The following is a 27,135-nucleotide window of genomic DNA, read 5'->3' as shown; positions in this document are numbered from 1 at the left end:
CTTCAAGGCATATAGCATGCTTTTCTAGGACTAGTATTAAAGAAAACTGCACAAAAAGTAAGTTGAGATACAGCACGGTATCTTACTTCTGTATGGTATCTTACTGTGTGCTCAGAAGACTGGGCAGACAGTTACTGTTGCCAGTGTGTGTTTAAGTTGGGCATGTTTTTGCTTTGAAGTTACTGAGAGACCTTAGGTTTTCCTCAGTTTTTAAAATGCATTCTCTCTTGATTTGTAAAAGTGCATCTGAGGAATATTTTGTTCTGTTTAGAATAGTATGTATGTCTGGTTACCTAGTTTTGCTGAGACTTATGGGAAGAGACAAATATTTAACTCACGTAATACCAGTATTTTTAGAAGAATATGCTGAACTGTGTCTCTGGTCTAGCCTAATGCTCCCCTGAATTAATGCTAATCAATATGTTGACTTTGGATTATACTGGGACTTCAAATGCAAACCAAATTAGATTGGTTTCTCCGACAGAGTAATTGTTTGGTAATACTACATAATAAAACTTGACAAATAATTTTTGTGTATATAAGCGTAAATGTTTTGTGTCTTGTTAAGTTTGTTACATTGTTGTAAGTATCATCAATCCCACTGAAAGATAACAAAAATATAAAGATATTATGTAAGCTTGCCTATAAACTGTTCCTAGCATGAAATAATCCTTTAACATTGATTTATCTTATGTCTTAGTGTTCTTCTGTCTGTATTAATAATATTTCATTTCCCCTGCAGAAAGCCACCACGCCTGTGACGAATGGAGTTGTTCAGGATGAGTTTTTTGTCAGTTTGAAGATGAGCACATATCTAGTAGCTTTTGTTGTTGCAGACTTGAAAAACATTAGCAGGGAAACTAATGGGACTCTGGTATGTGTTTGTTTCACTTCAAGTTGTGCTTCACTCTTCCCCAGCCAACCAGGCTATTAAACAAAACAAAAAGATCCTCAAACCAGCAAGCAAACTCTGTCTCTTTTAAATTTATTTATCTTCTTGGTTTTATTATACTCATCATAGGTAGGGGACAAAAGCCATATGCTATAAATTGGACTGAGTTCACAGCTGTTACCGGACTGAATATACTTTTACAGCAAGGGATTCTGCATCAGGTCTTGTTAACAATGGAAATTTGCAAAATGTAAAATTCCGAAGAGATTTCAGAGCTGGAAGCTTTCAACTCTTCTTTTCACTGCTTCATCTGTGAACAGTAATGTCATGCAAACCAGGAGTTCTTCTGAGGATGTAAAGAAACGTGACAAGTTTCCAGGAACACCTACACATGGTTTCAAGCAGTGCCGCGAAAATTTTCTGTACCTGCAAAGATAACATATCTAACAAACCCAGGCCCTACAGTAAAGCAAATTTAGGCTGACTTTAAATCTGCATGTAGTCACTTAAATACAATTATTTAATTGTGGAGTTTTTGTTTTTCCAAAGGTTGCAAACATCAGACAGTTGGTCCTGCTTGAGCTTTGTCCTTTGCAAGGGATTGGCCTGTTTCTACTGATGCCTTGATGGGGCTACCTAAAAACAGAGGCTAGACAAAACTAATAGAATAAAAGCAGGTATATTTATTGTGAAGGACCTTCAGGTGCACTTAGGGCAGTCAAAGCCCTCAGGGGGCACACCCAAAATGGATGACCAGGTTACAAATTTTCATACTTTTGTAAGTTTGGTCCATTTGCATATTGGGGGTTAATTCTCCAATTACAACTTCATGTAATGAAGTAATTTACTCCAAGTTCGTCCCCCTCCCCCCTTTTGTTTACATTTCCCGGGGCCTGAGACCTTAAGGTATCCTTGAGTTTCAGGCCTAGAGAGGGATTGTTTTGACTGACCAAGATGGGATAACAGTAGCTAAGACCCTATATGGAGTTTTGGAGTTACACACTAAAGCATTGCAGAATTACAAATACATGAAAAACATAAAAGTTAAAATTCTAAGGCATCACTACAATGTGTGTTGTTAGAGTAGCTAAAGAATAAACATGGTAATATTAGGAGATGCTCCTTAATCTTATTTTAGAAAGTGCAGAAGTTTCATATGAGAAATGACTTTCATGACTCTTTAGCAGAAACTGCCCCTTTGTGGTGAAATGTCAGAAGTGTCTACCTAAAAAAAGTCAGAGGGAATAGTGCTAGTAACACTGTAGAAGGAGAAGCCCTCTCTTTAATCCAATATATACAAGTAAAGGTACTACATGGCTTTAATTCTGATCTAGACAAGTATTTCTAATGAAAGCTGATTGAATAGAACAGATTGTTGCACCTTTTTTTTTTGGCGTGTGGCTGCTGTTCAGGTCTGTATTTGAACTGTACTCTGGTAAAACCATACAGTCAGTTCATTGAGGCAGAAAAATTTTTAACTTAATAGAATAGTTCTTACTCCTCTTTAATTTATTATTTTCAATTTATTTTTGTTTAAATTTATTAGTATTTTAATCTTATTAAGAGTAGTTGCTAGCTTGAAGGGAGAAAGCATAAGAATACCAAGTAAGGCCAGAGTTTTAGTAGGTCTAAGGTAGTCTCAGCAGTGTCTAGTAGGCCAAGGAAGTCCGTAAGAAGGAAGCATAGAAGCATACATTTCCCAGGAAATACATACTTAGAATGCTTCCAGCAATTTGTGGCTGGGAGATTCAAAGAATTTGAGCTTCACACAGAATAAATTTATTGTCATGAATGCTTTAAGATAACTTACAGCTGAAGTAAAGTTCCTTCTTGTTCATAATCCAATGAAATTTTTCTCAACACCAGACAACCCTGGGAGGCTCTTATATTTTGTTTTTGAGCTTAAAATTTGCAGCTAATAATACTTTCGTACTCCGGGAACTCTAGACTAGATTCTTATTTATATGTGCTTCATTCAAACTCAAAAATTAAAAGGTGCCCTTTTCCATCTGTTTGAAATGTCATTTGTTTAACTAATTTATAGCACAGGAAGAGGGACTTCTTTTTTATAGAACTGGATAATGGTTCTCCATGCGTTTCTGTGTTTGTGTAGGAAAGGGTGTCCTAAATGTGAATCTACCTGTAACCTAATTGAAGTTGTTTTCTTGATACAGACAATTCAATGCGAAAAGAGGGAGACTGTAACCTCTCAATTTTTATAAATGCTTCTTACATTGTGTCTAACATGGCCATACCTTAGATGGGGATGAGCTTTGCGCCAATTACTATGTTTAGAGAGAATTTCTTGCAGATTATACTACTGCCATCATACCATACATGCTACCATAGCCTAAAGATCAGTTGAGCTGTACAGGGAGGGTCACTTAATAACTCATGAGGGATTTTTAAATTCCTCACGTTGACCCTTCTTGAACAGACTCCTTAAAGTTGTCAGCCTTGAATTGTTCTTGCATACACACAGGCCAGTGTCCCTGTATTTTGACTAGTTTATAAGCTCTAGTAAGAAAAATCAGCTGTTTATGAGAGGCTTCATTACTGCTGTTTGTAATTTGTGTATGTACTTGCAAAAATGTGTCTTACCTGTTTCAAGAACTCCTGCCAGCTTCTCCTGCAATTCTAAATCTTTTGTAGCTATAAGGTTCAAAATATTTTCTCTTCTCTGTTTGGACTAGGTATCTGTCCATGCCATACCGCAGCATGTAAACCAAGTTGGGTATGCCCTAGACACAGCAGTGAAGCTTCTGGAATTTTACCAAAAATACTTCCTAATGAAATACCCTCTTGAAAAATTAGGTAAGTTCTTTAGGACTTAAAAAAAAAAAAAAAAAAAACAGAAGAAGCCCTGATCTGAAAAATGCATGGGAATTTTCATTTTTAAAAAAAGTATTATTACAATTATTAAATTACTAAATAATTTTAAAAACTAATTACATGTTTGGCTGAGTGCAAGTATTAAGTGAGTCCCAAGCTGGAAAGTTTTTTGAGCTTTTGGAACCAGATTGCTTATATTTTTACATAAATAACACCAAAGAAATTCTTCTGTGTACATTTAACTTTGTAATGCGGAAATTCTCGGTCTGTGAATCATGTTCACAACTGCAAAATCTGCAGCCTGACTCCTTTGCATGCATTACTTTGACTGGAAAGATAGTGAAATGCACTCTCTTCTAAGACACTACTTTTCAGTAGTGTCCATTTCAGGCCATCTCATTTCCATGTTACTTTTGTTCATGCAGGATCTATAGGCAGGGTCTCTTTAAGTTGTTTGTGTCATAGTACTGCTAGAGAAACATGGTTATAAATCTGTGGGGCTTCTGTATGTGAGATTTGAAGTATGTCCATACCACAGAGTTTAAATTAAGAATTTTTTAGTGATTATGTAATATAATAGGTAGGCTTGAAAGACAGGATTGCTTTATCTAGCTATTTTCAAAGCTTTTTTCAAATCTTTTCCAGATCTGGTAGCAATTCCTGATTTTCAGTCTGGTGCAATGGAAAACTGGGGCTTGATCACGTTCCGAGAAACCACACTCTTATTTGACAATAATACTTCTTCAGCAAAGGATAAAAAGCTAGTAACTGCAGTGATAGCACATGAGCTTGCCCATCAGGTACTAGTCTGGGGAGATTATTGTTTTCTTTTTTCATTTGTTTGTTTTTAAGTGCAATTCTGTCCTTAAATTCACCCTTCCCCTCACTGTGACTGGGTTGTGCGTTGTATCTGTTCAGAAAACCTGCAGGTTTCTACAGCACAACAGGCAGACTACGACTCTCATGACATACTTAAGGAGTTGTTCCTGCAAAGGCTTTACTGTGGTTTTGACTGAACTTCATTTTACCACAAGATAAGGCAGGCAATGAATGGAGCACTTCTCATTTGATTTTAATTCTAAGAAAATAATCATGTTTTTGGTCTTCCATAGTGGTTTGGCAATCTAGTAACTATGGAATGGTGGAATGATCTCTGGCTGAATGAGGGATTTGCTACTTTTATGGAATACTTTGCCATGGAGGAGGTTTTTCCAGAATTACATTCAGTAAGTAATTTCTGTAATTACACTTATGTATCTTCACTATAACCTGTTTTTAATGCTGCCCATAAATGATTGATACTTACAAACTGATACTGAAATTCTGGGCACCACTGAGATCATGCTACATCTCCACTTTGGCATTTTATTATATTGGAAGTGGTTTTGAGAATGGTACATTGTTTTTGTGAGTTTTAAATTTTCTTTTGTTTTATTTTGGTACTAATCTACATGCAGTCTACTGTGTTTTGTGAAGGTTAAAGGATTCTGTGAAAAATAGCAGGTGTTAAAACATGCAGATGTTTATATATCACATTATAACTTAAAATTTTTGTAGAACAAGTCCAGACATGTTGTTAAACAAGTTTGTCTACTTCTACTTTTCATAATAGACCTAGGAGCTCTAGGTTATTAAGTGTGCCGGAGGTTAACTCCTGTCTTTCCATCATCGTGGTACTTGATTGTGTCTGTATCAGTCTGGGTTTCACAGATCAGCAGACCTGGCAGAAAAGTATCAAATGGTCCCCCACAAAGGATTCTGATAGCATTGAGTTACGCTTAGTAATACAAAGCACTGCTCCCACAGGCACTTCCATTTACATGTATGGCTGAAGGATAGAATCTTTTTGATATAATAATGTAGTGATTATTTACAAACTCACTCAGGTACTGAGTGACCTAGCTTTTCAGACTCTGGAAAACATGATGGATTCAAATTTGATCTCTCTTCTCCAAGGAAAGGATATCAGCTACTGTATAAACCTTTCTGGTCACTGAGAATGACAGGCAGACAAATATGGATTAGTGGAATTAAATGTAGAGGGTAGTGGAAAGACTAATTTTGCATTCTGGATAAAGATATCTCCAAGGAGAGGACATACCTGAGCCCTGAAATCAACTTCTTGGAGTGTTTATGTGATTTGCATTAGTCATGGGATTTAACACCTGATTAGTACAGACTGTTTCCTGCCTGATAGTGTTCTCAGCATTCTGGAGAAGTGTTAGTTTTGCATTCTTAAGTCACTCTTATTACTATTAAGAAATTTGAGTTGCTAACCTGGTCCAGTAGAATTCTTTCTCAGCACTGGATGTTTCAAAACTTTTCCATTTGGCCTAGCTTGGTTGTTCAGTTGGATTGTCACTGACAGTATGTAGCTGTTCTGCTTGTTGGGTGTGTATGTGCTGAGGGCAGGACACAAAGGTAGTGTCCGGTTTTAACAAGGACACATCTAACATATGTGTGCTTCATTCCAAAAGGTGTCTGACAAGCTGCCTTGACCAATATTTATTTCATCATTTGATGGTGCCAGAATGTGTTTTGGTAAAAGATATCACCTAGAACTTCTCCATTCAGGAAGAATAACCTTAATATTTTTAACAGTTATTTTTATTGTATTTCACAGAGGGTTTCTGTGGTTTTTTTTTTGTTTGTTGGCGGGGGGAAGGGTAGGGGTGGTGTGGTTTTGTTTGTTTGTTTGTGGGGGGTTTTTTGTTCGTGGTGGTGGGGTTTTTTTTGTTTTTTAACTCTCTACTGTATAGAGAATTGTTTGCTTGCCATGATGAAATGAAATGGACAAATACCAGTATGATCAGCTTCTTTTCAGTGCTTGGGGTTTTCTTGTTCTGGTACCAACGTATTAAATATCCTCATTCTAGAAGAAAAGAAGTAAGAGCCTTTGGTAATAACTAGATAAGGTGCTGTTTACATTCTCACAAATATCACTGTAGTGAATAATTTCCCTAGGCTTCATGCTTGAAGCACATGAAAGTCATATTCTTGTATTCCCTGCCTACTGTAAATGAAGTGAAAGCATTAGTGAGATAAATGTGAAATTAAACACACACTTATTTAGAAGGTGCTCTTTTTTTTCATCTAGTGCCAATGACACACTTGCCAGAGACAGGGGCTTAAGGGTCTTTATAATGATGCAAACTCAGAAGTGAGATTCCACTGCTAAAATGTGGCAGGGAAGTAGTAGCTTTTATAAGTGCTACCCTGACAGTTCTTTTGCTGCCTAGACCAATGGAGGAGCAAAGCAGAGACAGCTTCTACTTTTCTGCTTAACAGGTATGTTTCAGCTTCCTAAACAGTTAAAAATGTTTCTCTTCCAGGATGAAGATTTCCTTAATTTAATTTTCAAGGCTATGATGAAGGATTCCTTGAATTCTTCACATCCGGTCTCTTCTGCTGTTCAGTCTTCAGAGCAAATTGAAGAAATGTTTGATGCTCTTTCTTATATCAAGGTAACTAAAAATATTTCAAAATACTTGGGAAGTGATACATTAGCTATTGAAAATATTAGTGTGAAATCACAAGTGAATAGGCACATATTGACAAATCTTTGGAGGTTATTTACACCCAACTCAAACAATGCAGGATTTCTCAATAATGTTTTCAAACATTTACATAGCATTTAATTAGGAAAATATTATGTATATGTATTTGTGACCTTACTTACCATCTTGTTGAATGCTTGAGCACAAAGTATAATACTCATGAAGATGTAGCAGGGGGACTAATAGTGTCCCTGCTCTGCTCTGTGGGGTCCTGCATGCCCCCACAGACTCAGGGGTGGGTTCAGTATTATTGTTGGTAGCAGAGAGTCGAGAAGGGCATTTGCGTGTGTTCTGGCAGGAGCATTTATTGCTGCTACACTGTCGAAAGTTGCAGAGGCAAATACCAACATGATCCTGAAACTCAAGAGTTTTATCCAGGGGCGGGGAAAAGGCAGGACTAGGGAACGGGGACCAATAGGGAAGCTCTGGGGGAGTGATGAGGGATAGAGGCTGACAGCCAACCGGGGAATCCAAACTGGGATAGATTAACAGAACACTGCATCCTGGGAGAAGCCTTGCTGGTCACCCTAACATAAAGTGATTCTTGTGGTACTAGGAACTTGTGTTACTGAAAACTCTCTGTGCCTTGTAATGAATTTCACCAGCCACCCCAGGGCACCAGTAGGTGAAGTAACATATCCAATTAGGCATATATTCCTCCTCTGATAGTAGACAGTATCAAGTGATTAAAAAAAGAGTAAAAACAAAACATTGAAGTAATCACTCAATTTTATACTCACCCTGGTTTAAAAAAAATCCAGTATTTTAGAGATATCCTGAACTGGAAGCTTGCTTCTAAATGTAAATTATTTTACTGAATATCCTGGTTGTCTGAAACTTGAGTATTCCTAATGTCTAGTGAGAGTTGTGTGTGAGGCTTATGTTATTAAAAGTTCTCAGTGCCTTGCTTAAAAATGTATTAGAGAAGAAATACCTGTATTTGCAAAATTTTTATTTACATTGTCTCAGCTTTAGATACCAGATTTTGGTAGTGTTGGAGGAAGACCTTTCGTTTGCTTATTTTGGATTAGCTGACATTTTTTTCCATTGTTGTCTTGTACTTTCATCTAGTTAGAAATCATGGGGACAGCTATTTTTTGCTAGAAAATAATTAAATACTACATCTTCCTCTGCTCAGTGGAATGCCATGCCCATGACAGTTTTGGTTTGTTTCCTCTGATGTCTTTGTGCACGTCTCAGCTGGTCAACTCATGTTGTCTGGCATCCTTGAATAGTCTGAGATGCCAAATAGACCTAGGGTAGTGATGTGCTTCCATTTATTTTGGACTCTGTTTTCTCAACTGCAAGAACAGAGACGCGTGATTTTCAGGTTACCTTGGTTGCAAAATTAATTTGGATTCTCTCCTTTTATTGAAAGGCATGGCTGTTGTTTCATGCTTCAGAGGTGTTGTCTTGAGTAATTCCCTTTTTGGTGAGCTTTTGGAAGCTATGCATTGGGCACAATCATGTCTGTAGCCAACTATAGTGATACAAATTCTGTCAGTCTTTGATTGAAACTTCTCTCTATAGTTTCAGTGGAAAAGTTCTATAAGTGATTGGATTGGCATTTCAGTCAATTAGTGAGTATAACATTATATTTGGAGAATGATTTTATTACTTTATTGCTACTAATAAGTATCTGCAAATTTTGAATAGAATTGTACCAACCTACACCTTTAAGAGCTGACCAAAAGAGGTTTTGCAAATTGTTAGAAATAGTGTTTTCATGGTTGCTTTCTGTATTTCAAAGGATTTCATTGCATAGCTTTTCATTCAGGCATGAAGTTTTTGTATTCCACTACTCTTGTCCCTATAGCTTAGTTAGAGTTCTTGGCGATTCAAGTGAGAAGACATTTGCAATATAGTCGGGCTGTCTGTTACTGAATTGTATAACATAGTTTGTTTTGCTGTACTGCCAGCTGACACAGATTAGTAGGTGACCTCTACATTTTGCTGTCTGGAATAGAAATTATTGTACAATATTACTTTTAGTCTGACTGTTTTGCAGACTGTCAGTAAACCTAACATGCATGGGTGGGACAAGATCCACCTGCAACAACAGAGTGTATGGAAGTCTCTGACAGTAGGAAAAACAAAGTAGCAGAGCTGTAGGTTAAGTACAGATGCATACAGGAGAGGAAGTTGTGGCCAAATTATTAAAAACTGTAGTGAGGGCTATTCCTGCAGTTTGAGGTAAGCCTTCAGTTTCAGGTAAGATGTTACTCAAATTTGAAAACTTGAATTTGGAATGTGTGAGAACAATGCATTGTCTCTTTAAAGTCTCCTCCTTTACATCTTGTTTCTTTCCTAGAAATAGCATCAAAAATATAAAGTGCACCTTTAAACTATTCTTGATCTATGGCTGCTCATCTGCATTCAGTTCTACAGTACGCAAGTCATCAGGCGATTTACTTATTAGTGGCTGTGACATAGAAACATTCACAGCTCTTTTGATACTAAAACTACTCAGTTACTACTTTTTTTTTTAACAAAACGTGGCTGTATTTAAACACATCAAAATGTACTTGTTCTTCTGCAGTCAATTTCAGCCTATCAAGTGTATCTCATCTTTTTCCTGTATTTTTAGGGTTTTGATATAACTGCAAATTATATGACTGTTAAACATTGACTCACAAGTGCAGTTCTGTACCATACAGATGAGTATTGGTAATGAAAAATGGCATCCAGCAGAGACATATCAGTAAGAAGGCAATATTTTTCAGATTATGTTAATTGGAAAAAATGTCAAATTCTACTGGTCCATTTTCTAATTGTAGTTTGAGCCTTTAAAATATATTTTTTCCAAAGCAGGTGGGAAAAATTTTCAAACTACATTAGCCTTTTCTGTAACTGTATTTGGAGTTTGTGAAATATTAAAAGAATATTTTTTCAAGGCAACTGAGTGTAAAGGTAATTATTTGAAGAATATTATTTGGAATAAAATCTGCTAGCTTCTGAGTTATTCCTCTTCTGTGAAAGAGCTATAATATGCATATGCTTTAAAAAGTGCTGTAACTTCAATTTACTGATGAATTTTCTTTTTTGTTTTTTCTCCCTAAAGGGAGCTTCACTTCTTTTGATGCTGAAGCATTATCTCACTAAGGATGTTTTCCAAGCTGGCATTGAGGTATACTTGCATAATCACAACTACAGAACTGCCCAGAGTGATGACTTGTGGGACAGCATGAATGAGGTATCCGTCTTCAACACATGGTTCTTATTTTCTTTTTTTTTCTCCATGTCTTTAAGAGTGTCGTAAGTTTTTATTTGTCTCCTTGTTTATGAAAAATATAGGATAATAGACTGCAGGTAAATACTCTGAATTTTTTGCTCATCCTATTCCAAAGTTCTCTCATACAGATAGGGAGATTCCTGAAGCTTCTAGGGCTACATTGAGTATCATCCCAAAAAAGCACTGTGAGTGGGTGTGTGCTGCCATGCATGTCCATCCAGTATGCATGTATCTTCTCTTGAATTACATGTGTTAAGACCAGAATGAAAGTAATAAAATTTAGGATAAAATTTACTTTCAAGGAATAGCTAAATCCAGCCTCGTAGAGGTCTTGGGTTACTCTCGACTAGTGCGACTTTGTTTGTGATAGCTTCTGTTTTAACAAGTGTGCTGAAATTTTAGGAAAGCAGACTGTACAGGCAGCTCTCAAATGATAAGGCAAGCATAAGGTTGTGTCTAATTTTAAAATGAGTGTGAAGGGCTCAAGAAAGCAAAGGCTTGAGCAGAAGAGAGTGAGAGCCAGAGTCAGCAAGGCTGTGGGAGTCAGAGAGGCCAGGAAAAGGAGAGTGGAGAGACACCAGGAAGGACAGAGGAAGGAATAAGGGTCCAGGGAACTACACGCCTGTTGGCCTGACCTGAGTGCCAGGGAACGTCATGAAGCAGATCATCTTTAGAACCATTACACAGCACATACAGGACAGCCAGGGAATCAGGCCCAGCCAGCACAGATTTAGGAGGGACAGGTCCTGCCTGACCAACCTGGTCGCCTTTTATGACCAGCTGACTCGCCTGGTGGATGAGGGAAAGGCTGTGGATGTTGTGTACCTGACCTTCAGCAAAGCCTTTGACACAGTCTCCCATGGCATTCTCCTGGAAAAGCTGGCAGCCCATGGCTTGGACAGGTGCATCTTTGCTGGGTTAAAAACTGCCTGCACAGCCAGGCCCAGAGAGCAGAGGTGAATGGTGTCACATCCAGCTGGGGGCTGGTCACCAGTGGTGTCCCTCAGGACAGTGGTGGTGCCAGTTCTGTTTAGTATCTTTATTGATGGTCTGGACCCAGGGATCAAGTTAATCCTCATTAAATTTTTAGAGGACACCGAGCTGGGCAGGGATGTTCACCTGCTGAAGGGCAGGAAGGCTCTGCAGAGGGATCTGGACAGGCTGGATTGATGGGCCAAGGCCAGTGGTATGAAATTCAACGAGGCAAAGTGCTGAGTCCTGCACTTGGGTCACACCAATCCCTTGTAGTGCTACAGGCTGTGGGAAGAGTGGTTGGAAGGTGGCCCAATGAAAAAGGACCTGGGGGTGCTGGTGGACAGTGGCTGAACCAGACTGAGCCAGGAGTGTGCCCAGGTGGCCCAGAAGGCCAGTGGCATCCTGGCCTGTATCAGCAATAGAGTGGCCACCAGGACCAGGGAAGTGATTGTCCCCCCCTCAGCACTGGTGAGGCCACACCTCAAGTTCTGCGTCCAGTTCTGAGCCCCTCAGTTCAGGAAGGACATTGAGGTGCTGGAGTGTGTCCAGAGAAGGTCAACAACGCTGGTGATGGGTCTAGAGCACAAGTCCTATGAAGAGCAGCTGAGGGAGCTGGGGTTGTTTGTCCTGGAGAAAAGGAGGCTCAGGGATGACCTTATCGCTCTCTGCAAAATCCCTCTAAGGAGGTTGTAGCCAGGTGGGGGCTGGCCTCTTCTCCAAGGCAACCAGCAACAGGGTGAGAGGACGTGGCCTGAAGCTGCGCTGAGGGAGGTTCAGGTTGGATATCAGGAAGAATTTTTTCGCTGAAAGGGCAGTTAAGCATGGGAACTGACTGCCCAAGGAGGTGGTGGAGTTATCCCTGGGGGTGTTCAAGAAGCAACTAGTATCTTTTAGTTGATACGATGTTCAGTTATAGGTTGGACTTGGTAATTGCAGAGGTCTTTTCCAACTTCAATGATTCTGTGATTCTATGAAGAGCTGTTGAAGGTCAGAGAGCAGGGAAGGGGTAGAGGCATAAGGATTGAAGGGAAAAAGGACACAAGGGGAAGAGAGTAGGAGAGAGTGCAGTGGAGGAAGTGCTCAAGAGGGAGTGAGTATGTGCAAGAGAGACAGTGACTCTAACAAGCAAGAGCTGCTGAGTACCTCAGGGAGTGTCAAGGTAGTTGTATAAGGGAAGGGAACAGATTTCCCAATGTTTGTGTATATTGCATAGTATATATTAAAGTCTGAAATACATGTGAGGTTCCCTCACAGAAGCCAAGTTCTAGGCAGGGTACTGACTTAATATTTAATTTTGGTTCTTGGCATCTACCTTATGATACTCAAATTTCTGAAGAACAGGAGTCAGCTGTCACAGGTGGCTGTAAATTTGCCTGTTTAGTTATAACGTAGTCACTAGTTGGCCCATTAGTGATTGACTGTTGCCGATAGCAGTCTGTGACTCTTGTGACAGAGAATTCTTCTTGTGGAAAAGTGACTTTTATAACGCCAAAGAGACTTTCCTCAACCTTTCACAAATGCCTCACATTTAATTAATGTGAGAGCTTAACTAACTAGGTGCAGGATTTAACTATTACCACAATACAGGAAAAGAGTAATCCTCAAAACTTTAGACTACTTGCTTTGTCTGTCTCTGGCTCAGAGTAGCTGTTGTCATTGTTGTTTATTATTATTATTATTATTACCCTACTCTTTGCTTTACCTTTTCTGCAAACTCAGCAGACCCCTTTCTCCAGTTGTTTGGAACCTTAGTTATCATCTTGTAAGAGTCAAAAAGTAATGGTTTCCAACTCTGGGATTGCTTCACCTGCTTGTATTACTCTTGCTAAATAAATCCCATCCAACAAACTTAGTAACATCTAGTCTGAAAACTCACTGTGGTTTCCTTTTTTATTGATAAACAACCCTTTGTATTTCGTGCTAATTTAATAGTTACCAAATTTCTGCTGACATTAGGTATTTAACAACTGTCTGACTGAAGTTACCCTTCTGTGTGGAGGAGCCCACCAACTGGTTCTTTATGTGTTTTCTGATGCTTCTTACAATGTTTCCTTTTCCTTCTGTCCATTTCTGACTGCACCTCATTTTGTGGCTGAGTCTCTGGTATGGTTTGTGGGCTTCTTGCATGTGAGTGTTAATGCTGTCCATTTTGTGTTTTTACACAGCCTACACTTTCATATGCTTTCATATTCCCCTTGGTATTGCAGTGGATTAGTTTATATTTGGGCTTTTAATCCTTTTGGTTCCCTGAGAAGGTGTCAATTTTCTGCACTCCTTTCTTCCCACTGATTTTCTATTGCTGTTCTGAATTTACTGAAATGTACTGTCCCTGTGCCCATTTTCTTTTGCTTTGGTATTCATTCTGTCCAATATTTTTCTTCTTGTCTCTTGAATTCTTGTTTTCTTTTGCTTTCTGATGATCTTTCACCTTCAAATTCTGAGCCAGATTCTGTTGACAGACAGCAAAATCTAGGCAGGCTTCATGGCTGATTATTTCCCCTGTCCCTGGTATCAAAGGTTCGTCCATTCTAGGAGCCTGATAGAAAGTTTTTGCTTAGTAATGTTTTCCCCCAGTAGATGTCTGAGTAATTAAAATTATGTGAACTATAAGTAAGTGAATAGGTCACACAAAATATTGTGCTCCTATCTGATCTTTGGGTTGTTTGATACCGTTGTTACGGCCCTTGAACTCTAGCCAGTGTCCAGGACTGTTAGAAGTTCCTTCAAAAAAGGAAAAGAAACAAAAATCTTTCAAAGTTTCAAGAGGTCGTAACTGTGTCTGGACTTCTTGATCATTCTCTGGTTTAGATATGTACTGTTTCACTGAGTCTTCCTTGTAACAATTAACTCATTAGTATTACCATGTATTGAGATACTTGGTATACTTCTCAGTTGTTTTCCATATGCATAGTAATAGTAAAAACAAACCTGTGATATTCAGCAAATTGACTGGCTCTTTTTTCCCTTGTGCTGCCATTAATTATGTCTAGGCTGAAGGTGTTTAAAAATTCAAACCATGAGAGTGTCATTTTCTTTGAACATAAATTTTTGTATACATTTTTCACATGGCAAAATGCACTATCATTTCTTAAGTCTTAACCTTCTCTGTGGAAATGGAACATAAAAGGCCCCTGTTAATCACAGTTGGAGTGAAGATGAGAAAATGCATGGGCATTAAAAGAAACATCAACATGGCAAGAAAACTTTGGTATACATTACCTAGAAGGATGAAATCATTTTCTTGTGTTGTTTTCATTGAAGTTAGGAGCTGCTGTTCAAAGAAGAGATGTCAAGAAAATAAATTATTGACAATAAATTCTTGCGAAGATGAACTGTGAACCAATAATTTCGAATAATTGGTTTATTTCAGGTGATTTGGGATTTTATATTGGAATAGAATTATTTCAGCGGAGCAAATTTCAAAGTTACTCATGTGTCTACAGATTACACACAAACCTTTCTGCCAGTCTTTAGGTAGCCAGCAGTGGGCAACACTGTAGTACCAGTTAAAGCTTGAGATAATAAGACAGAGAAAGAGGATTTAGCCAGAGTGGTTTGGGGGAGTATGTAAAAAGTAAAAAAACCCAAACATGCAGACTTCAAATTCTATAAATCTGAAGTGTTTGATATAGAATTGCTTCCCTGAAATTGAAACCCCTGTTGAAGGTTTATGGTCATTCTCTACATAAATAGTATCTTATTTTCCCATAAGGGTGAACTGTACGTATTACAGGCTTGAACAGAGAACAGTGGGCAGTAAGATGCTTCTCTGAACTATTGAAAGACACAGTATAGGTTGGTAAAAGTTAATGTAACTTGAATAATGATGTATTAATTTCCTTATGTTCCTGATAGCTCAGCCTAAAACACATTTTTGCAAGTTGGGGGACATACTATCTTTTTCAGGGTAAAATGTTTTCTCTGCTAATAAAGAGATGGTAATACATAGCCATTATAAAGTACTTGTTCTCAGAGGGGATGTTCCTTAGAGATTAGAAGATTAGAAGTCAAAGGTAAAGCTATGCAAAGGCTGGTAAGTGGTAGGGGGAAAAAATAAATTTATAAAGGATATGTGGGTTTGTTGTACAAATACCATCACTGTACTTCGATTTCTAATATTAATTTCAGAATTTAAAAAAGATTTTTCAACTTGAAACACTCGCATAATGTCAGCATACCAATAAGGAAAGAGAAAGGATGGGAAGAGTTTGGGATCTTACTGTAGCTTTCTCTTCTGTAACATTGTCTCTCCACCCTTACTACAATATCAGTTCAACTTACCTGATGTTTCCAGTTTGTCTTTCTACTGCTTGGCTAGGATTCCCTCAACTTAAAATAAAAACTACTTGCTCCCCTAAATTGTTGCTTATGAAATGTACAAGTTTGCTGTCAAAGCAATTGTTTACAGATGCAAAATCATGCTACCACTTAATCAGTAACTTAAGAAGAAAGTTAAGTGTTCTCCATTTGCTATTTTCTTGTTATGTTATGATTGTTTTTACAGATTACCAATGGAACACTAGATGTAAAAAAAATGATGAAGACTTGGATTGTGCATAAAGGATTTCCTTTAGTCACTGTTGTCCGAAAGGGAAAGATTATTTCAGTACAACAAGAGAAATTTTTGTATCGTGTGGAACCAGAAAATTGGACATCAGATGCAAGGTTATTACCTTCTCAATACCTTTTATCCATTAAAAGCAAGCTGCTGTCTTAAACCTTTCTCACTTGTATTCAGGCCTTTTAGTGTTTCCTTTGGAGGCAGGTAGTAATAGAGAATTCAGCACAGAAACTCACACATCTAGTATCTACCTGAAGACCCATGTCTATTTCCACTGAAGCAACTGGTAAAAATTGGTGACACCCTTTGTAATCTGAGTTTCTTACATGCATCCTTTCCTGAAGCTTTTAAGCTTGACATCATGAGTTGGCTTTCAATACCAAAAGGCAGATCTCATAAGTAAAGGTTTCTCTACCTTTGAGGAAGTTCTGTGTGTTTAACAAGAATCTGAAGAAAGGCAGGTTGCAGAAGTTTTACAGAAGTTACAGATGCATGCATCCTACTTTAGAGCTTCTGCTTCTTACTGCCAAAACTCAGTGTACATCTTGGGCTTTGCTAGAGGAAGGTAGAGAATCTCAAATCAATGCTTTCTTGGCTTTGAAATTTTAAGATGACACTAATGCATGACATCAAATGACTGAATATATAACAGAGGCAACATCCATTGTACCAAAACCTAAAAGGAAGTACATATGCAAATACTGAAGAAGCAAAGATGTGGCAGTTGGTAATTTTAAAATTTCATTTACTACAAATATAACTTACCTTATTACCCTCAACAGTGTTCTAACAAAAATATGAAAGTGTGAATTCTTCTGGGATTTTGCTGGTTTTATTCAGTTGTTTGAAGTTTTAACAGGAACTGAGTCCTTTGCACCATCTTGCAAAAATTAGGTCTGTGAAAGAAATTTGTCTCTTGAAATGTAGGAATTTAGAGGGCTCTGTTTTATTTTGGTTATGCGGAGGAAGAAAAGCAATGTTGGGTTGACAGATAAGGGAGGAAGGGAAGGATTTTTAATCTAAGTAATTTCTGTTTCTAATTGATGTAAATTTGGTGCATGCATGAAAAGGTTTTGAAGAAAGCACTCTGTGTGAGTCATACATAGAGGGGGTCCCTGTCAAAATCAGATTAATATGTGCAGCTTCTTTCATCCCACTCAGACCTGTGTTTTCTCTAAATAGCCAAGTCCTTATCATCATTATGAGCCTCCTTAGCACTTATTCTTCCAGCTTGCAGTTCACTTAAGAAAGTCTTTGTGGTATGCAATTAATTATGGTTTCTATACCATGGATTGGTATCTGAGTCTTGTACTTGGATCATTTTTTATTTTAGTTAAAACTTGTAAAAGATCAGAAAAACAATGTTGGACTCAGGTAAAAATAGTACTGGATGAATTTCTGATGCAGCCAGAGATTTACTGTCTATATGATTTTGGACAAGCTACCTAGCATGCTGGAACTGGGAAAGAAGTACTAGGAAAAGTGGAGTCCATCAGGGGTCCATATTGGGACTGCTGCATTTTAAGATCTTCATCAATGACGTTCACAGTGAGATCAAGTGCCCCTGCAGAGAATTTGTGGATGACACCAAGCTGAGCGGTGCAGTTGATGTGCTTGGGGGAAGGGATGCTATCCAGAAGGATCTGGACAAACTTGAGCAGTGGACCCTTGGTCAGGGTAGCCTCTGATATCAACAGGCTGGGGGATGAGCAGATCAAGAGCAGCCTTGCAAAGGAGGACTTGGGGGGACTGGTGGTACTGGACACAAGTCAGCAGTGTGCACACACAGCCCAGAATTCCAGCTGTATCTTGAGGTGCATCCAAAGCAGTGTGGGCAGCAGGGGAGGGAGGGGATTCTGCCCCTCTGCTCCCCTCTAGTAAGACCCCACCTGGAACACTGCATCCAGCTCTGGGGTCCCCAGCACAGGAAGGACAGGGACCTGTTGGAGTGAGTCCGGATGAGGTTCACAAAAATGATCAGATGGACAGAACACCTCTCGTACAAGGACAGACAGACAGTTTGGGCTGTTCGCCCTGGAGGACAAAAGGCTCTGGGGAAAACTCACTGCACTCTTTCAGGTACTTAAAAGAAAGATGGGGACAGACTTTTTAGCAGGTCCTGTAGCGATAGGACAAGGAGCAATGGTTTTAAAATAAAAAAGGGTAGATTTAGACTATACTATAAGGAATAGTATTTTTACAGTAAGGGTGGTGAAACAGTGGCAGTGGTAGCCCAGGGAGGTGGTCAATGCCCCATCCCTGAAAACATTCAGGGCCAGGTTGAATGGGACTCTGAGCATCATGATCTAGTTGAAGATGTCCCTGCTCATTGCAGGGGAGCTGAACTAGATGACCTTAAAAGGTCTTTTCTAAAACCTTTTCTTCCAAGCTGTTCTATAAAATTTACTCATTTCTCAGCATGGTGGAACTAAAAAATTAATTTCTGTGCATGCTGTGCATTTATTCTTTCATCATGTCCTGATTATATAGGTGAGATTTATACTTTATTATTCTAGCATTCAGTGATTCTAGTATTACTAGTATACAAAAGTGCTTAAAATGAAACAAAACAAACCATTCAAGAGCGATAGTATGCATATAGTATGTCAGTTAACATTTGTTTTCCTTTGCAGTTACCTGTGGCATATTCCTCTCACTTACATTACAAATAGGTGCAACTTTACCCATTGTACTAATGCATATTTACTGGATCAGAAGTCAGGTATGTGACTCATAACTTTGGTAGCAAGTTGACATGATTTTTCTGAGAACACCCTTGAGTAAGATGTGAAGGTGAAAACATACAGGTACAAAGTAATTACAGAGATCTGGAGCAAAGCACTGCTGCTGTTGTCATCATCAGAGAGTTGGTTCCCTATAGCATGTATGTATAAATAAATGACAGCAACTGGAACAGAAGCACAGGTTTGAAATTTGTAAAAGCCTATGCTTTTCATCACAGTGCATACACACAATCTCTCAAACTGCAGGGTCTTTAGAGAGCAAGAAATGTGAAAGTTGGTCTGCCGGTTTGTTGAAATGTTAGGAAGTAACTTTCCACTGAAATATTTATTTTATTTAATTGTGTAGGAAGATACTGTATTTGGAACAGTAGATGGGGCTGTTTGAAAGAAGGACTGGACAGAAGGAGAGGAATTAACTGATGCAGCTTGGGGCAGACTGTGATAATGTTCATTCAATCAGATGTAGAAAGAAGGATGAGGAAGTACAACCTGGAATTTTTGAGCCTTTCGAAACCTTTGTACTGGCTTTTCCTTCTTCGTAATATGGGGAAATAGCATGAAAGAATTCACTCTCTGAAACTAGTCTACTTCATAGACTTTGATTTGAACAAACAGTTGTTAAATATTTGTTTCTGCTGATAACATACTGTCTGTCCACTAGCTGTCATTGAACTTCCAGAAGAGGTGGAATGGATAAAATTCAATGTGGACATGAATGGCTATTACATAGTACACTATGCTGAAGACTGGAAAATACTGATTGACCTGTTGAAAAAAAACCACACTGCTCTGAGTCCTAAAGACAGAGCGAATTTGATCAACAATATCTTCAACCTTGCACGGTAAGACTTCTGTATGGGACAACAGGTTTAATACTTGTTTGGAGTTTTTTCCAAGTCAGAAGACATGAGATTTGGTTTCTAGAAACAACTGCATTAGAGACATTTTAATTCAGTCAATAGCTTTGTTGGAACTGTTCACTGATGCTTCCATATTGGTGCTAGATGTTATCTTCCTGTTCTTTATAGCATCATCTATTTATTGGGATCACATAGAGCCACATGATAGTTTCCATTTCTGGCAGACACTGTTTTGTTTAGTGTCTTATTTCTCTGTTAGTGTAATGGAAAGCATCAGTTCTGATCTTGTTTCAGGGAGTGCATTTGTTTTGTAATCCATTTTAATGTTTGTTTTCATTTACCCATAGTCTAGGAAGAGAGTCTCTGGAAAAGGCCTTTGAGTTGATTGATTACCTTAACAAAGAGAACTGCACTGCACCACTTACTCAAGCTTTGTTTCAGCTGAGTCTTATATACAACCTTTTAGACAAAAAGGGTGAACAACAACTGGCAGGACGAGTCATGGTATGTCTTACTTTTTCATAAATTATAATTTGAAATAATTAGCTATAATGTTCTTTATAGTTACATTATCTTTTTACGTGTTGACTGCTGAACATACTCAGTAATTTCACTAAGTTGGATGGGGATTCTAGAGAGTTACCAGTCTTGCCAGCTTTTTCTAATGATTTCTTTTCAAAATGCTACATTTTTTGGATCAGCTTCTTCCCCTCTCCTTCCCCTGTTTCCATACCATACCCATATGCCCCAAACTGTTTTGTAGGGAGTGTGGTGCAGTGGGAACACAGTGGTGTCTGGGGCTATCTTAAAGTGTCCATACAGGTCAATTTAGCACAAATATGTAATTAAACAGAATCCATGTACTTTTCTTATATAGAAAAGTTATTTTCAAAAGTTAGAGTGGCTGGAAATCTAATTGCTCTGTAGAGAGACAGGAGAAAAAAATTGTACTGTTTTCTGTAAAAAGAGAAACACAAGGATAGTTGTCACTGTTCTGTTCCAGTTGTGTAATAGATTAATACAATATAGTGCTACAGGCTTTGCAGTGAAATCAATACTGTAGGTTCAGTTCTTGAAGAGGATATGTCTTATCATTTCTCTGTTTACTTTCTTATTATGGAGCTTCTTCTCCGTATTCATGCACTGGTTTAAAATGATCCTTGCTGCTTTATGTTGTAAAATGTCAGTAAAGGGATTTAGTCTTTAAGAAAATTATTAAATGATTAGGTAAAATAGCAGGTGTTTTTTCTTTATGCTAGGTAGGGATAATTAGCAAGTGCTTAAGGAAACATAAGAAACAAAAAGCACTCTTTTAATTTACCCAAAGTTGTTACATACCTGCTATAAACATCCCACACTCTGGTTTGCAATGCAGTGTCTATGCAGTTTTATTTAAGTTCAAAAGTTTCAGCTGAGATGCGGTAGCTGATCAGGCATCCAGCTGTGGTTTTGGCAAGCTACAGAACTACAAAACTGAAGGGTGTTCAGCCTATAGACAGACAAAAGTTGTTTCTTTGTGTTAAACAAAGGTATATTAACTGTGACTTGGTAAAGTTAAAAGAAACATACAGAAGTTGTAGTTAGTTGAGGTTGTAAGCTGTTTACAAGCCAGCCTGAGCCATGGCTTGAAGAGTAGTCTTAAGTTTCCGTGTGCAATTTTAGATGTAACCTGGCCCACCTTTCAGATTTATGTGCTATGTGATACTTATTCCTACAGTTAAGAAACAACATGCGTAAATTGGAATAAATAGATGAAAAACGACAATGTTTAGCTTCCACAGTTCTAAAGCTCAACTTTTTTTTCTTATTTTAAACTAATTTTGTATATAAAAAATCCTCTTGGAAGGAATTAACTATTGCTAGTAAGTTTTTCCTCCTTTAGCGTAGAATAGAGCACTTGCTTGGGGATAAAATTGATCAACAGCACTGGACAGATGATGGGACCTTGTCTGAACGAGAGCTCCGGTCAACACTGCTGGCTTTTGCCTGCACCCATGATATAAGAAACTGTAGAACAACTGCCACTGAGATGTTTGAGACGTGGATGAAGTCTAACGGAACAATAAGGTACCACAAAAACTGAGTTTCCACTTCTTTTACTCATCTGTTTTCCTGTTACACTGCCACCATTATATTGGGGAAAAATACCCCAACAACAAACAGAACAATGAAAAAAAACCCCCATCACACCACCCCACCTGCTTAGTATTGATAAAGAACATAAATCTGTCTTTAACTGTTCCCTGTGTAAAAGTAATTGCTGTTTCACAGTGAGAGGATGACTGCGCTAGACTTTGTCTCCAGTGTCATTAAGTGTGACAGCAAAACCAGCCACAAATTGCTGTCATCTGCCTTTCCTGAGCTACATGTTGAAAGAAGATTACTTAGTGGCAAAGCCAAAGCACACTTTTTTATCATGCAGAATTCATTCTGCACTGGATTCATTTGTGTTTTGAGTCATAGAAAATTCTCAGGTTTTTTGTACAATTTACTTTGTTTTCATGCAACTAAATTATTTGCTTTTTCCTAGTGACTGAAAGTATTAGATTGGCATGAATTCAGTCCAGCAAACTTTAACAATTGCTGCAGAATCAAATTGCTCGAAAGAGAGGCATCTCTTTCAGGTTAATCTTTTAATTTTGTGACTTCTTTCTTCTTTTCTCAGGTGAGCATTTTTGTGCCCCCTTAGTTTATTTGTTTTGTTGATTTTGTTTTTCCCTGTAGTCTGCCTAGTGATGTTATGAAAGCCATATTTGCAGTTGGAGCCAAGTCTAATGATGGCTGGGAATTCCTCCTGAAGATGTACTCCTCTTCAGTTTCTGAAGCAGAGAAAAGCAAAATGATTAAAGCCTTGGCCAGCACAGAAGATGCCAGAAAGCTGATCTGGTATGAAGAAGCCAAAAAGTTGTATGCTGTGTGAATTACAAGTGATAACAATCTTCTTGGAAAAGTGCATTGTCTTTTTTCTACTGCTGAAAACATTTCTGATTGCTAAAGAAAATCCATCCAAATGTTTTGCACAGGCTTCTATACACGTGAAGAACCTGACATTTTTTACTTGAAAATAACTTATGTAATAGAGAAGCACAAAAGACCAAATTCTGAATATGCATAAAGAGGAAAGAATTTAACTGAAAGGCTTTGTACTACTGGTAACAGAAAATTTTAGATTTTGCAGTATGGGTAACAAAATTGCAGGCTGTTCTATAGAACCTTAAAAGATTAGTATACCTTTATAATCAAAAACTAGTTGATGTCCGTTTCCCGCGCTTTCACATGTCGGAGGAAGATAACTTCAAGGGATGGGACTATGCAGTTACAGGAATTTATTGTTTAAAATAACAAACGCATCAGTCGAGGCGTGAGATTTTATAACACCTCCGAGTAATGGCGACTAGTCACAAGATTTAGGGTTACATAATAATTTATAACTTTCTAATCCAATAGATACTTAAAACAACACTTTGTTTTGGATTTATGACCTATCACCTGTGGCACTTCTCACTGCAATGCAGCTATGTCTTGACCAATAACTTCTCATGTCACGTACACACAGATGTCTCTCTTATACCATCTACATTCTTAACTTAAACTATATAAAACCACACTATTATATTTTAAAACCCTTCACCAAAACACCCAGTGTACAATTTTACTTATAATGATAGGAACACAAGTTTGTAATCCTTTTGCTTAAAGTCCACAAATCTCTGTCAATTAAGCCAGACCTAGTCTCTTCCAGGGTTGTAAATCAAAGCCTCCTTTAATTGCAGGAGTTTCTACTCCTCTGTCTCCCACAAGTTGAGGTATTTTTTTGCTTGGGTTTTTTTTTCTTTTCTTTTTCCCTTTCTTTAGGTGACATTTTGACTTTACATTATGTTCCCCTCTATGGACTAAATCTCAGTACTTCATAGAGAGCACAAACTTCTCCTGCTAATCCAGCTTCCCTCTCTTACCTCTTTGATGTATTGTTTTTCTTTTACAAACTATTAGAATTTACTTCATCTTTTCCAACACCAATGAAAACTCAGGTACTTGGTTTAGAGCTAAGGTCACTCTGATTTCTGGAAATTAAAGCTGAGTAAGTACAGTTGTTGTAATAAAATGTAACATCGGTTTCTTCCAGATGCCAGAAGTTGCTTGCTTGATGTATTATGTAAACTTTTTCCATCTAATTGAGGACTTTTGGGAGACCCATGTGAACATATGAATAGAAGTTTTTTTCCTGTCTCTTTTCATATGCTTTGTCTCCTAGGCTAATGCAGAACAGTCTTGAAGGAGAAATCATCAGGTCACAGGAGCTTTCACATATCATAGCAACTGTTAGCCAGAGTTTGCCTGGGTATTTGCTGGCCTGGGACTTCGTCAAAGAGAACTGGGAAAAGCTTATACGAAAGTAAGGCTTTTGATGCGGCTGAAACTTCAAACTCACAGTGGCAAAAGCACCTGTTTGTTTCTTTCAAACAAGACAATGAATAGTTGCATTCATATAAAAAGATTCATATTAAAATAGTAAATAATGTTTTAAAATCAGAGGTTACAAACATAACTTGCTACGTAAGTTTTGAAGTCTCACCAGTTGTTGATGGGACTTTGGAGCTTCCTAGAACCTCAGCATAATTCTAAACAATCTTGATCTTAATTTTTCTTGAAAGGTTGCTGTCTCTAAGATGATTGGTTCAGTTGCAGGATATTTATGTAGATCAGATGGATTCAGAAGATGATCCAGAGAATTAATTCAGCATTTATTTTTTCTGCATTGTTACAGCACTCCTAAAACCAAGTAACCAAAATATCCCACTTGCTTCAGAAATCTGTTCTCTTTAACTGGGTTTGAAGGGTACCCAGCAGGAAAGCTGACCCCCCCCCAAGTCTTTAAAATCTAACAGTACTGGAAACCTGTATTTCTAAATCCCGGCTTTGATTTTAAACAGTTTCACATTACTAAAAAAGTTTCTCCTCAGTGAAAACTTCTGCTCTAGGAAGCCCTTCATAACCAATATTACAAAGTTACTTCACTTGAAACGAAACGTGGTTGCAAGTTCAATTATAGTAGAGCTTTAGAACACATACATACCACAAATACGGATCTTGATATTCATTGTATGGTGTCCTCAGTTCTTTACTATTTGACTTGTGATAGAAGTTTGAAAATTTTCCATGGGTTTTGCTCTTATGTTACATTTTTAGAGGGAATAGGGAGCTAGAGGCTTGGATTTCTAGGACGGTATATTTCTTTTGAAAAATAAGGTTTGTAGTTGTAATGTAAGGTACTGAATTTAAGTGCTTTTAATAATTTCCAACTGCTAAACAAAAAAGTAGAAATAGTAGAAAAGAATGTATACATTTACCAAAACTCCATCTTAAAGTGTCTCCTAGCTGAAAATACTTGTTTGTCTTTCAGGTTTCACCTAGGCTCATATACTATCCAGAATATCATTAGCTGGTCAACTTCTCAGTTTGCAACGAAGGCACATCTGCTTGAGGTTGGTGGCTCAATCTACCAGAAAGGGGTATCTTCTAGTGCCAATGCTGTTTTCATTTAGTTGAACGATGATGAATACACATGTTCACATGTTATTTATATCCTCGACACCCTTTTGTGAGGATATACATCAGTTGCTTTCCCTATTCCAAACATGGCAAATATATCCATAAACACTGGGAGATTATATACTGAGTCTGTGACAGAGTTGCATTACAGAGTTGAACGCAGTTATTGGTTTATACTGTTGTGTTTTCCTATGCACTGGAACACACTGTCTCACAAAATAATGATTTGATCTGTATATAATTTTGGTCTAGAATTTGTAAACAAGCTATGCTTTTTGTACCTCTGAAATGTGATACATTTTTATGTGCCATAAAAATGGCTTTATTCTGTTTTTCCTGTCAGCAATCCCAAAGAGTTATAGTGGAAATTGAGTATCAGTCAATAATTGTTTAATAGCTTTTAGAAAGCTCTGTCATCTTCTCTAACAAGGTCTTGAAGTTAATATATCAAGAATCATTCAAGATTTAGTCTAATGTTTTCATTCAGATAATTTGGTAGAGATAGTTGTTAATGGTTTGACCTATAATACTTTAACTGTTAGCATTGACAGGTATAATGATGATTGGGTGTGGGGGCTGTTCCAGAATGCTGAAGAGGGTTGCTTGCAACAACCAATTCTGTGTCACAGAATAGGACTCATTTTCCAGAACTCTGCGTACTCTCTGTTGGCTTTGTGATATGGTAAATCAATTTCTGTTTATTGGTGAAATGATATATTGAAAACGAATGAGTTATGGCTGCTGTATTCATGAAAAATGCTTTTCTTTCATTTTGGGAGCTCCTTTGAGAGGTTTACTTACTGCATAGATACAAACAATTCTCAAAAATTGATCTTCTGCAACATGTGTGTAGCCTTTGCTACTGAACCTATTTGTCTGGCTAGTGTTGATTTTAATTAAGATCTTCTTTTTCTTTCTTTTTTCTTGCTATGCAGGTCAAGTCATTTTTTGAGTCAAAGTCAGAGGAGAGTTCTCAACTGCGTTGTGTAAAAGAGGCAATTGATACAATTCAGCTCAATATCCAGTGGATGGAGAGAAACTTGGCAAAGCTACAAGAACTGCTATAGTACATATAATACTGTGCTGTGTCAGCCATTTAGGAGCTCTGTGAGCAGTTACTGTGTTTCATTTGCAAAAGCCAGGGTGAAACCAGGCATCACTGCAACATTGCACTATTAAGGAGTCTAGATAGCTCAGGGCATGTCTCAGATAAATTTTTATTTTCCTTGAAGCATTTTTGAGCAATATGTAAGTATTTACCCTGAAACTGTTTTCATCTATAGACCAAACATCTGCACAAATGATTAAATATAATTTTATATGTTAAACTTACGCCCTTTCTTTTGGAGTTGTGTTATAATTTCTTGGCGGTGGGTTAATATTGGCAGTCAGGTAAGAAAGAAAGAGTTACCGTGAACTGTTACTATTTTGCAGACTGCTCATTGAGCAGTAGATTTTTGTTCTTAATGCAAAATTGTATGTGGTTTCCACATTTGTAGATATAGAAGCTGTTGTGAAACACAATTGTATTTCAGGTATGTAAGTAGTAGTGAATGTTACAAAGTTTGAGAGGTGAAATAAATACAATTCCAATTTGATTTAAGTTTAGATTTTTTATTTTCATGGTGTTCTTTAGGAATTACACGTAAAAAAATAAATCTTGTGCTAATAGTATACAATTTGATATATAAAGTGGCTGGATAGTAGTATGGAAAAGAAGAAACAGAAAGCAAAACCAAGTGTTTTAGATATGGGATTTCCAGGAACAATGGTGTGACTTTGGAACTTCTACTCTGAATTTATCAGAGAGTTTTGAGAATCTCATCATTAATCATCAAACTTTAACTGATTTTGCTGTATTGGTCTCTGACCAACTGCACAAAATTGTATTTTTTCATGTTGGTTCATCTTTTAGACTGACTGCTGATT

At 37.7% G+C, this 27,135-nt stretch overlaps 1 protein-coding gene across 2 annotated transcripts in view; it reads left to right on the top strand.

Annotated features, from left to right (window-relative positions):
- The window catches only part of LOC104689772 (leucyl and cystinyl aminopeptidase), a 54,929-nt gene extending 28,125 nt beyond the window's left edge, over window positions 1-26,804 (top strand). For both annotated transcript variants that reach the window (XM_010400080.4, XM_010400081.4), the window contains 15 exons: window positions 743-874; window positions 3,586-3,706; window positions 4,370-4,524; window positions 4,837-4,950; window positions 7,057-7,188; window positions 10,343-10,474; window positions 15,993-16,153; window positions 18,683-18,771; window positions 19,455-19,635; window positions 20,001-20,157; window positions 21,536-21,720; window positions 22,378-22,539; window positions 23,909-24,049; window positions 25,058-25,139; window positions 26,142-26,804. In XM_010400080.4, the coding sequence (XP_010398382.3) occupies window positions 743-874; window positions 3,586-3,706; window positions 4,370-4,524; window positions 4,837-4,950; window positions 7,057-7,188; window positions 10,343-10,474; window positions 15,993-16,153; window positions 18,683-18,771; window positions 19,455-19,635; window positions 20,001-20,157; window positions 21,536-21,720; window positions 22,378-22,539; window positions 23,909-24,049; window positions 25,058-25,139; window positions 26,142-26,273 (2,076 nt within the window). In that variant the 3' untranslated portion in view covers window positions 26,274-26,804. The remainder of the gene's footprint in view (window positions 1-742; window positions 875-3,585; window positions 3,707-4,369; window positions 4,525-4,836; window positions 4,951-7,056; window positions 7,189-10,342; window positions 10,475-15,992; window positions 16,154-18,682; window positions 18,772-19,454; window positions 19,636-20,000; window positions 20,158-21,535; window positions 21,721-22,377; window positions 22,540-23,908; window positions 24,050-25,057; window positions 25,140-26,141) is intronic.
- The last annotated feature ends 331 nt before the right edge of the window (window positions 26,805-27,135 follow it).

The sequence above is a fragment of the Corvus cornix genome, chromosome Z (genome assembly GCF_000738735.6).
Source record: "Corvus cornix cornix isolate S_Up_H32 chromosome Z, ASM73873v5, whole genome shotgun sequence".
Taxonomy (NCBI): Eukaryota; Metazoa; Chordata; class Aves; order Passeriformes; family Corvidae; genus Corvus; species Corvus cornix.
Note: the sequence above shows the minus strand (reverse complement) of the source record. Positions and strands in the feature narration are given on the sequence as shown.